At 39.1% G+C, this 12,539-nt stretch overlaps 1 protein-coding gene across 2 annotated transcripts; it reads left to right on the forward strand.

Moving 5' to 3' along the window:
• Positions 1 to 347: 347 nt before the first annotated feature.
• Positions 348 to 8,591, forward strand: cdc20 (cell division cycle 20). Of its 2 annotated transcripts, none has more exons than XM_031899933.1 (11): positions 348 to 446; positions 2,154 to 2,373; positions 4,139 to 4,284; positions 4,506 to 4,602; positions 4,873 to 5,001; positions 5,107 to 5,303; positions 5,381 to 5,475; positions 5,816 to 6,047; positions 7,493 to 7,618; positions 7,741 to 7,858; positions 7,945 to 8,591. In XM_031899933.1, the coding sequence occupies exons 2-11, from the start codon at positions 2,166 to 2,168 to the stop codon at positions 8,118 to 8,120; spliced, it is 1,524 nt and encodes a 507-aa protein (XP_031755793.1). In that variant the 5' UTR covers positions 348 to 446; positions 2,154 to 2,165; the 3' UTR covers positions 8,121 to 8,591. The 2 variants fall into 2 exon arrangements, with proteins under 2 accessions (XP_031755793.1, NP_988945.1); NM_203614.1 differs by having other exon boundaries at positions 441 to 504.
• The last annotated feature ends 3,948 nt before the right edge of the window (positions 8,592 to 12,539 follow it).

Raw genomic sequence — 12,539 nt, forward strand, 5'->3', positions numbered from 1 at the left:
TGTACATCGCTGGAGCTGCGCCCATACAATATAAAGTTTTGGTATTAACAATCTATTTAAATACAAATATCACGGCACCGAAGTACTGCTTGTAACAACAAACTTTTGGGACACATTTACAGATTTTATAAATCTATAAATGTAAAACTAAACTCGAAAACAGCCACAAAAGCAAAAGTTTATCTCCACGACCAAAACTCGCAGCTTCCTGGATCACGTGATGAAAGTCCGCGTTTGTACCTAGCGAGGATCCTTACATTCCAAAGCGTTTGGTAAATTCGAATATGGCCCGCCCCACGAATTAGCTTGATCTGCCCAATGAGAAAGCAGCTCCTGGGGCGTGCTGTTGTTGTCATGGTTACGGTTACCTTCCTGTGTCCAATCAGAGGTCGCGGCGGCCTTAGTTTAAAGAGGCGATCCTAATAGACAGCAACCGTTACTAACTGGTAAGCTATTCTTTAGCTGGCTAAGGGTTACAGAAGCATACAGACGCCGGGCTTTGCGGTGAGTGTAGTTTAATACAACAGAGCAGCGGGATTGATGTCTTTTGTGGGGGGGCATTTGTAAGCTTTGTCCTTGCTGCCTTATTATTTGCCAATGCATTGATATGGAGTAGGGTACATGGCGTTAGACTTTACTCTGAGTTAGGCTGTATTTTTGTGTGTTGCTATGTAGGGATATGGGATATGGGGATAGCGTGCATACACGGTGGGGCTGCAGTGGAGCGTACCTGTGTTGGTAGCGGCGTGCAGGCAATGTATCCGGTATATTCCCCTGCTCAGCAGGGCCATGCACTGTAACCGTGTTACTGAGGGAAGGAATGCTTTTCGGCCTTGTAGAAATATCTGCTTTCAGCTGAGACCAGTTATTGTGACTTTAGCCATTTAATTAGATTTCTGTAATCTCTTTTTGTACACCTAGTAATAGTCATGAATCCACACAACTGCCGGCTAAACCACCATTTTGTACTTAAGCTAGTAATGGGGGCTAAACTTGTAATCCTTGCAGAGTTATATTGGATTAAGGAAATAAAAACGAATTTAACTTGTATGTGAAAATGTTTCTACTGTCTATCATTAACAAAATTGTCTCTAGGTACTAGCAGTGGCAAGGGGGTGTATATGGTTCTGCCATATTGGAATTGGGGGAATTTGAAGTTTCTCCTTATACATGCCTCCTATAGTTCTAGCCACACAAGCATGTTTGCCTCACTGACTGTCCATGTCCTGCAAGCTCTACTCTGAACTGCCCAGTCTGTTGGGTTCTTTATCAGTCTAAATGTACTTGCTTGTATGGACAGACAATGTAATGGTGGCCATATACTGACTGCTGCTAGCAAACAAACGAATACTCTGCAACTGGCCATGCATACGAATGTACATATATTCATATATTGCATTGGTTAATTTTGACATCTGTTAGCATGAACTATAGCATCCAACCTGTAGGTTGATCTGCTGTATGCCCAGATGGTCAGGCAAGTATGATCAAAACGGGTCAAACTTCCTGGCCGAATCTGGGCAAGTATAGCCAGCTAAACAAAGAGAGCCTTTCTCTGGCCACCTATGGAAACTTAAGACCAGTTAATTTGGGGATGTTACAACTGTAAATCTAGTACTCTACTCGCATTTAATTATCTGCAGGCATGACTACCTAAGGGGGCATTCACATCGTTATTGAAGTAGGCCATCTGCTACTAGCCTTTGCAAAATATGCACAAGTGGTTGCAACTAAAATGCCTTGTGTGCTGTGGCCTCAAATTTCTGGTAGACCTATTTGCATTTTCCTGTGTGATGTGTTCAAAAGACATCTGACAAAATTGAAGTAAGATGATGGCACAGCTGAAGAAACTTCCCTGTGCTGGTGAGGTGTGTGTGGGGGGGGGGTTTGTTTGTTACAGGAAAGACTGACCTGAGGGGCAGAACAACTCCATTTGACCAACTGCTTTTTTGCACCAAAAGCAATTGGTCAAATGGCGCTCCACCTCCCCCTCTTGAAAGCTCACACCGGAAACTCTCTTAAGCAAAACATATATACTTACAGTCCATAGTTAAATTTGAATCTATTAGTCCATATGGTATTTTTGAAGTCCTTTTTTGAAGTTTTTTTTCTCATTTGCTTTATGTGTAATATTCTGTAAACGTTTGTTTCAGATTTCTGTACTCATGGCGCAGTTTGCATTTGAAACTGACATTAATAGTATCTTGAAATTGGATACACCTATCACAAATGCTCCTCTAGCAAGATGGCAGCGGAAAGCAAAGGAGGGTAACTGCTCTTCATTGAATACTTCTGCAAATACGAGTACAATGTCCCCAATGAAAACGTCAAATCGATCCCACAGTTCCAGCAAAACTCCCTCAAAAACTCCAGGTATGGAATTAGTCTGAAGGGTGTTTTGAACTGGTACTATAACTGCTTAACCTACTGTCATCTCCTGCACTTGACTGTCTTAAAGGAATGTTGTCATGGAAAAAAAACATTTTTTTTTTTAATTAAATAAAGCCCATCAGCTAATAGAGCTTGTCCAACAAAATCTTGCCTTGAAATCAGTTTTTCAAAAATTTATTTTTTTTATTTAATTTTGAAATTTCACATGGGGCTAGCCATATTTGTTTCCCAGGGTGCCACAGCCACTTCAGTCTTCAGTCACACTTTACTGCTTAACTGCAAGTTGGGGTGATATCACCCCCCTCCCAGCAGCGGATCAGCAGACCAATGGGAAGGTAGCAAGACAGCAGCTCCCAGTAGATATCGGATTTCTTACTATTGAGTGCTGTTCTAAGTCCGGCTTGGGACTCCTATTTACATGGGAGTAGGAGAAACAATAGATTACCTGAAAGTCTAATGTGTAGTGCTGGCTCCTTCTGAAAGCTCAGACTCTGGCACAATGCATTGAGATGGCTGCCTACACACTAATATTACAGCTAAAAAAAATACATTTGTTGATTCAAGAATATTTTGAATGGTAGAGTGAATTATTTGCTATGTAAACAGTGTAACTTAGAAATAAAAAGTACACCATAAAAATTGACAGTATCTCTTTAAACAGTCAAGATTCCTTGTCTGCATACTGACATTTGTGTTTGTGGAAGCTAATCTAAATTTATGAATTTTTGTTTTTTTTTTTCCCCACACTTATCTTTAGTAGGAAAATTAAGACTGATTTAGCAGAGTGTACATTGTGTTCATTGCAGAGCTTTATTGCAGCATGGATTTGACAGGTTGAAAAGGGAATGGTTCACATTTCTTAATAAAATTACAAAAGACAAACTTTTTCACAAATGACTTCAATACAATACAACCCATTTGTTTGGTCTTGCCCTGACAGCTTCTGCTTCTTTGGTAAAACTGGGGTTCCTATGCTTTATGCTTTTTTGCCCTCCTGAGAATAAGACTAGTGCAGATAGGTTCAATTGGGCTAAAATTTTATCACTTTGTCCCTGTAAGGTGCACTCATGGGTCACCTGTAAGGTGCACTCATGAGTATAAACTCTTTTATACTCTGACAGGATCCAGTTGATTTTAACATTAAAATCAAGGGAAGGACAGCTGCTGACATTGAAACTGTACAGTAGCAAAACACTTGCCAGTTTCCCTTTTAAAGCAATGGCACATGGGGATATATCTCTAAAATTTAAGCGTCATCATACAAATAGAATCAATTAAAAGTTCTGACCTGTCTCTGAAATCAAGTTACTCTTTACTATCCCCCTTTTAGCATTTTTAAGGGGCTCCATTTGCCAAGAAGATGTATTTTTAAATCACCAGAAATCCCATCTCTATACATGCAAGATTTGTACACAACTTGGTTATTTTGTCAGATTTTGTGCTGGAGTTGGTTAGTTGAGTCAACTCTTAATACATGTGCTAGGAAAGGGAGTCCCCATAAGATATAGTATATCTGTCGATGAAAATTCTGACCCCTAACTCCTGCATGAAGAGAAACAGATGAAGAGAAACTTAATATATATAATGTGAAGCAGAGCAGCAATGTAACCTGCAATGATTTAAAGTGCATTAGGTGAAATGGCAAGAAAGAATTCTGGAGTGTCCGTAGATTTTGTGTATAATGTTCGTGGGCTATACCAGTTTTTCTAGGTGTGATTTGTACCCTTTGAAATATCTGTTCTATCAGGAAAATCTGGTCCAAAAATGCAAGGTACTCCTTCCAGAGCTGGAGGTGATCGTTTCATTCCCAACCGCAGTGCAATGCAGATGGATGTTGCTAGCTTTCTTCTGTGCAAAGAGAATGAGCCAGCTGATACTTCACCCACAAAAAAGGTATGTTTATTTCAGCACATGAAATATTTTGCAAATATTTACAACTGTTACCTGCTATAGTCATCTGTACCCAATCTATAAACAGAATAAAGGAATGTACAATGTTATGAACACCCTTAAATATTCTACTTCTTGAAATCTCTTGCTTGTACAGAACGTTGTGACCATTCCCTTTTTACACTTCATCTTGCCATATCTAATTGCTGTCCATGTTATTACAGGAGCAGCAAAAAGCCTGGGCAATGAATCTTAATGGTTTTGATATGGAAGAGGCAAAAATTTTGCGACTTGGTGGTAGACCTCAAAATGCTCCTGAAGGTTAGTAGAACATATTATGAGACTAAGATTATATATGTACAGGTTTCGTGCTTCAGAGCCAGGAATTTTCCTATTTTTTGGGGGGGGACATTTTCTTTGTGCAACCACACGATAAATCCTTTCAGCAAGTGTTTGTAAGTTTAAAACTTTCTGTGGCATGCTGCACACAAATGTAGAATCAGCAGGAGCACATACTAACATGAGTTATTCTGCAATGCATATATTTTTAAAATTTCCTCCTTTGAATAACAAATGCTCTGATATTTCCAGGATATCAGAATAACTTGAAAGTGCTGTACAGCCAAAAAACCACCCCAGGTTCCAGTAAGAAAACGGGCAGATATATACCTTCCATGCCAGACAGGGTCCTGGATGCTCCAGATATCCGGAACGATTACTGTAAGTTATAGCATTGTACTACTTCTTGCTATTTTGGATCAGTTGTGTGGGCAGAGAAAAAGCCCTGTCTGATATAATTTTTTTCCCCCCCCCCCCCCCCCCAAGATCTCAATCTGATTGACTGGAGCTCTCAGAACTTCCTTGCTGTTGCATTAAATGACTCTGTTTATCTTTGGAATTATGCAACTGGAGATATAATACTGCTGCTACAGATGGAGCATTCAGAAGAATATATATCCTCTGTATCATGGATCAAGGAAGGCAATTACCTGGCAGTGGGTACTAGTAATTCAGAAGTGCAGGTGAGATTCGAAATTTATCAAGACTTCTTGTGTGTTCTTCTTTGTAGTGGCGATTAAACAGAATTTCTCTCCTTTAGTTATGGGATGTTCAGCAGCAGAAACGTCTCCGTAATATGACCAGCCATTCATCCCGTGTTGGAGCTTTGAGTTGGAACAACCATATCCTTTCCAGGTAAAACCGATTCTAATATGCAATCTGCATTTGTCCCTTTTAAAAAAAAAAAAAAAAAAAAAAAGAGTTCTCAAGTATCTTAAACTACAGGTTTCGGGGCATAACTAACTTGGAAACACTGTCAAGTGCTATATAAAATGTAATGGTGTTGGAGGGGGGGAGGTTTTCTGAATTTTGCTAACTGGTTTCAATAGTATTTATTATAACCTTTAAAAGTCTAGTTTAACAATGTATTAATATTAAGTTGGCATTTTTCACCTTTGTCCACAGGATGCAATACATTTTGTAAACTTTTTTTTTTTTTCTTCCCCCCCCCCCCCCCCCCCCCCCCTGCCCTAAGTGGTTCACGGACAGGACATATTCATCACCATGATGTCAGAGTTGCTCAGCATCATGTATCCACACTAACAGGTCATACTCAGGAGGTGTGTGGCCTTAAATGGTCTCCAGATGGCCGCTATCTTGCCAGTGGTGCAAATGACAACTTGGTAAATGTATGGCCTTGTGTTCAAGGAGATTCAGGGGAGTTTTCACCAGTACAAACATTTACACAACATCAAGGAGCTGTTAAGGTGAGTACAAAGCAAATTCTTTCACAGTACAATTCGCATGGACATGTAATTTGTTTTATATAATTACTTGGGCTAATAGATGCTTTGCAAATGAGCTCTAGTAAATTTGTGTGTTATCCTTAAGCATGGGTCCTCCCCTACCATTTGCAACATTTAAATATAAATGCTGGAGAGTGACACAAGCATGAAATAACTTCTAGGGTGTGCCTAATAAGGAGCTATATGATTATTTGGTAGCCCACAATCAACTGGACTACAGGAGGCTCTGTTTGGCTTGGCAGTATACATGGTTTTTTTTTTTTATGCCTCCAAAACCTGCCTCCAAGTCACAAACTAAAAAATGAGCACCTGTTTTGAGGCCCCTGGGAGCAACATTAAAGGTTGGTGAGCAATATGTTGCTTGTGAGCCACTGGTTGGGGGATCGCTGTCCTTGATCTCCAGGCTTCCTGCTTTGCTTCCCACTCCCATTGTTTCCAGCCTATATCCCTCTAAATGGAAAGCTTCCTTGCCATTTTAATGTCTTGCAGGTAGTGGTGTGACTGGTCAAATGGAGACTTGCAAAATACATAATTTAAACACAAAGTAAGAAAAAAAAAAAAACCTATTGGCAAATTATTAGATTACAACAGCCATTTTTAAATATACTTTTCCTTGAAACTGATAAAGAAGCAGCTGTAAAACGGCCAATTCATAATTCTCCACTAGGAGTTACTGTGGCCCTAACTTTAGTTGATCCTTATACTGGAATGGCATCACCTACACTTGCAGTAGCAAGCCTCTGCACACAGTGCACCAAGTGAGGCATCATTTTTATTCGTTACCTGCTTTTAATCCATGCGCAAACTAATTTCTACCATAACGCTTTACTTTTAGGGCCTTTTACTTATATTAATGTATGTTAAACACAGAGCTAAAGTTACTGAGACCGTAATTGCCTACCAGATAACCTGCACCAGTCTGTCCTTTGAAACTCTTGTCACCCATGGTGGTTTTAAGCAGACCAGGCTCTGTGTTGTCCCCTCCTCTTTCTCTCCACCAATATAATTTGACAAGTGTTTGGTTTGTAATATATAAAACTGGGAATGGACCAAGTCTGGGATCTCCCTGGCTAAACTGAATCCTTAAAATCATGTGACATTTTGCCACAAACAGAAGTTTATGGACTGTTAAATCAGCTGTTTGAGTGTGTGGCTTTAAACATTTGGCATTTTCTTCATTGGCAGAGAAATCAGCCATGTAACACTAGTTGGAAGTGCATGATATTCTGCCTTAGAAGCTTGTTTTGTGCAGACTACATAGGTGGGCCTACTTTATGGAAAATGTAATTTAAATAATGGAACTGGATCCTGTTAATTCTTGGCTTGTGGCCATATATGTTCTCTTTAAACTCACAAAACAATTTTCACCTACTTGGGTTAATTAGAATGCTATTTTTTGTTTTTAGGCTGTGGCATGGTGCCCATGGCAATCCAATGTGCTAGCAACTGGTGGGGGAACAAGCGACCGGCACATTAGAATCTGGAATGTTTGCTCTGGAACCTGCTTAAATTCTGTTGATACCCATTCACAGGTAAAGTGTGATGCACAGTCTCCTCCAGCTCCCTGCCTATGTGCAGTCTTCGATGCTGAATTTTTTTTGTAAATGTTTGCATAATCTGACAACACTGTCTAATGTCGCTTTTTGTTTTATAGGTGTGTTCCATACTATGGTCTACAAATTACAAAGAATTGATATCTGGCCATGGATTTGCTCAGAATCAGCTTGTATTGTGGAAATATCCAACTATGACAAGAGTGACAGAACTTAAAGGTATATCTGTATATTAAAGCAACTATCAATTTTATATGGTTGGGGTGGTGGGGAAAGCCAATCTAAGTCTTATTTTTAATTATTAGGTCACACTGCTCGGGTGCTTAATCTAGCAATAAGCCCAGATGGCTGCACAGTGGCTTCTGCTGCCGCTGATGAAACTCTGCGATTGTGGAAGTGCTTTGAGGTGGATCCTGTCACAAAGAAAGAAAAGGAAAAGGCCCGTAGCAGCAAGAGCATCATTCACCAAAGCATCAGATGAACAAACTTTGCTTTTTGTTTTTAAATTTGTGCATAATGTATATTTTTTATATATTCTGAAATAAAGTCTTAAAGTTGTATAATTTACACTGTTTGATACTGGAGAAGCACCTGTCTACCTGTTGTATTGGCCTGTAACAGTTCTAACCCTATTGCCACTTCTGCAAATAAGTCTAGTTACTGCTTGTGCCCAGACCTGTGTAGTCTTTGACATTACTGGATGAAACTAAAGGTTTTCAATTTGTATTTGGTCTTCTTGACTGTCTTTTCATTCAGTCATAATGTTTTTAATCTTCAACAAGCATACAAACAATGCAATGGATAGGGAAACTGAATGACTGACTGGTAATTAACTTTAAGCAGCAGTTTGTGCATGTGGCCAATCATTGGGCGTTATGGAATGCTGCTTGTCCACCCTCACTAATGTATAAGGCTGGTTCAACTGTTGTAATAAAACTGTAAATATGCACTATTTAACTTTTTTATTTTTTTTGGGGGGGGGGGGATGGGTAGATTGATATTGAAAGGAAGGCACAGGGTTAGTCATTTCCAAATGTCGTACATTTTATAAGCATTAGTGATTTTGCCATTGGTGCAAGTAGAATTGGGTGTGAAACTGCTTGAGTTCCATGCTATAAAATCTGCTCCATGTGGCTATAGCCAGGCCGATGCTTTGGGTGAAGGCACATCAAGAAGCATGTAGGGGTGTGGCAGTAGCCTTATGGCCCTGTTCATTTAGCCAAGCTCTGACCAAACCTGCAAGTTTCTGCAACATGTTTAACAGGCAATGGTAAATGATAAGGTGAGCCAGCATAAACTTTACATCAACATGGTAAATTATGCAAAAGGAAAAAATATTCTTTGTTCTTAATAGTTCAAGTAGAAAGATTCCCAGGGAAATTTTAATAAAAGCATAGTGCTCAGATGAGGAAACCTTTTGTCTAAGAGTTGAGGATAAGAACAGGCATCCAATTTTAATTACTGGTAAAACTAATTCCATAATTAGAGCAGTTGGATATGAACTGATTTTGGAGAAAGCACTCAAAACCTATTCTAGTTTTTTTTTTTTTTTTAAATGTATATTCAGGGATTTAGAGCAGTGTCCATTAAGTAGGCCAAGGGACCAGTAGTAGATAAACTGCAAAAACTACACCTTTCCATCCTTTCAAACTTTTTTTTATAATGCATTTATGAACTAATAAACATCATTGTAGTGTTGAACATCTCATGGACAGACACACAGAAGTAAAAGGCATAAATGATGGGCCTTTTGTAAAGTTGGCTTTGTATTTAGGGCCTGATCTATTATTGTTTAGTTAATTGTACATAGTGGCAATAATAGCTGTAAAACTTTACCAAGTCTTTTATATTTAACATTTTATTTTCATCCAATGGATCCCATCCCTTGACCCAAAGCATGCAGATCTACACATCCCAATCATTAAGCATCTTTCAGACTTAAAATCATGTGACTTCGTCACACAAACATGGAGTTAAAAAATTTTCAGAGCGTGCAGTTCTCTTTAACCTTTCAGTACCTTGATTTGTATAAGCAAAGCAGGATTAGGTTTGGTGTCTTTCGCAAAGAATTTGGTGTTTGGCCGAATCCAAAAATAGTGGACTTGGTGCATCCCTATTTTTAACCTTTTTAAATACTTCTGGTTCTAGTGGCTGACCTAAGTAAAGAAGGGGGCATAGACTTGCCATTACTATTACCATAACAACTTCAAGATTGTATTTCTGTTTGAATGTTAACAATTTTAGCAGAGCAGCTTTATGCAAGCTCAGGAGAGAATTTAGTTGGCATTTGGACCCTCAGAATCTTAGGGGAGGTCATTTAGAGTCCTAAATCAGCATTGAGGTTCTCACCTCTGCAGCCTGCTAGCCAAAGGGAAATGGTTGTTGTGGGAAACAAATTATTTTTCAAATTACAAAGAATTTAGGGCAGTTTGCCTAGCTTGCCTGAACTTTATAAGGTGCTTGTGAAAGAAAGGGGTTTCATTCAAACCGGCAATTCTTCAGCCATAAAATGTGAACAAGCAGGACAGTCAGTGCTAGTGTGCTGCAAACTGATTATTAGTTGACCAAGGATAATCTGCCTCTTCTCAGAGCTGTACATGCAGCCACACACTGTAGATCTATGACAATCAGTAATAATGATGCCTTATGAATCTCTCCAAGTAAAGTATTGAGATTTGCTTTCTCAAAAGAATTAACTTTCTCAGGACAAGATATATCCAAACACACCCAGGTTGGCAGTATGAACACCCTCCTTCTAGAAATCAGTTTATCTGACTTTCTGAATCCAGAAAATCTTTCAGGGTTTGCCTTAAACTCTTGCATGATTGTAAATTTACAACCTGTAATGCTGCACTTCAGGGGTCAAAAATGCTTTACTGATTTTTGTGTCTGGTAAATCACTTCAGCCTAGGTTAAAAGGCCATAAGCAGGAGGAAATTTGTGTCTTTGAACCCAAGAACATGTGGAACTGTGTGCACCTAGTTGGTGGTTCAGAATAAGTACAAAATGTACTCAATCTGAGTACACAATCTGTATATGCTGGACCCAAAATTTGTGAGTGCGTACCTGTACAAAGTTTAGAGTAAAAATTGCTTGAAACCCCTAAGCTACATATAGTTGCTCTCCTATGCGACTTTAAAAGGATAAAAGCAATCCTTCTATAGGCTGGAGTATTGGTTTCATTCCTAATTAGCCTATGGAATGATCACCCAGCCCCCAGCCCAGCGTGACTGAAAAAACCATGGAAGAGCCTTCAGCCATGTCGGAGTGTTGGGCTTGGTAAATATTGCTGGGCTGGGGGCAGCTTTGGAGAACTTTTGGAGCCAAATATTTTGTGTCACAACTCATTACTAACACGTTCCTATGGATATTCATAGGAACATGTCAGTATCGCTTTTAAGGGTCTCTCTAAAGCTGGCCATACACATCAGTTGTTTAGTCAATCGGACAGGTGTAAAAATCTGAATGTGTATGGCCCGGTTAACAACAAACTATTTTCCTTAATGAAATTCTAAGTAAATTTCCAATATATGTAAAGGGGATTCTGCTGATTTTATGGTAATCACTATACACTATATAACATGGGACCTCGTTATCCAGAATGAGTTTTCCAGATAAAGGGTCTTTACATAACTGGGATTACTTGTTTTACCTTTAATTATACCTTAGTATGATGAATCAGTGAGTAGCGTTTTTGTCTTGTAGTGCTAGGGTCCTGAGTTCAATCCCAGGGCACTATCTGCAAGGAGTTTGTATGTTCTCCCTGTGTCTGTGTGGGTTTCTTCCCATGTTTCAAAAACCGAACCAAAAGGTTAATTGGCTTCTGTCTAAATGGCCCATAGTGTGTGTACGATAGGGACCTTGTAAACTCTTCTGTGGCAGGGACTAATTTGAATGATGAATAGTCTCTGTAAAGTGCTGTGGAAATGTGTAGGGGCAATATATAAAAAAAAAACAAACAGGAAATAGTTATATCTTAGTAAGGATAAAGTACAGAGAAAAAGGAAACCATTTTTAAAAATGTGAAGCATTTTATTAAAATGGAGTCTATGAGAAGGTGGCCTTCCCGTAATTTGTAAGGAATCTCATAACTGTAATTGGTGATCTCCAACCAGTGGCTCATGAGCAAATAGTTGCTCACCATCCCCTTTGATGTTGCTGAAAGTGTCCCCAAACCAGGTAGTTACTTTTGAATTCCTGACTTGGTGGCAAGGTTTGGTTGAATAAAAACAAGATTTACTACCAAATAAAGCCCCCTGTAAGCGGACAGTGTGCATAGAGGCTCCCTAATAGCCAATTTTAGCCCTTATTTGGCTCCTTCGTGAACTTTTATGATGTGTTGCTCTCCAGGTCTTTTTACATTTGAAAGTGGCTTACAAGTAAGAAAGGTTGGGGATCCCTGCCTGTAGTACACTGTATACTTTGCTAATATTTTTTTTTTTTTAAATTGTATTGAACTAAACCAGCTGCTCAGATGATAGATGAAAGATTTTCAAGAAAAGCCTATGACTGTACTATCTAATGGAAATGCCAAGAATTCCGTAGCACTCAGGTGAACTGATGAGTGGTGAAATGTTTTTTAGAAAAACTTGAAGCCTTTTTACATAAGATTTAATTCTTTTAGATATTAAAATTGTATTCTGAAACCAATACATTTTTTTAGCTGTAATACTGGTGTGTAGGCAGCCATCAGAAAGAGGCAGCTCAGCCCATGCACCTGCTGACACTGCTATTGTTTCTCCTATGCAATGGTTTCCTGAGGAGTCATGGTGCAGTTTCTCTTGTTGGGTGCTATTCTCATATTACCAGTAGATGGAGCAAGGGATGAATTTTTGCAATGCAAACAATTTTGATCAATACAAAGCTAAAACCTTCTCCAGGCAATAAATAACCTGCTTTT

Source organism: Xenopus tropicalis, chromosome 4 (genome assembly GCF_000004195.4).
Source record: "Xenopus tropicalis strain Nigerian chromosome 4, UCB_Xtro_10.0, whole genome shotgun sequence".
Taxonomy (NCBI): Eukaryota; Metazoa; Chordata; class Amphibia; order Anura; family Pipidae; genus Xenopus; species Xenopus tropicalis.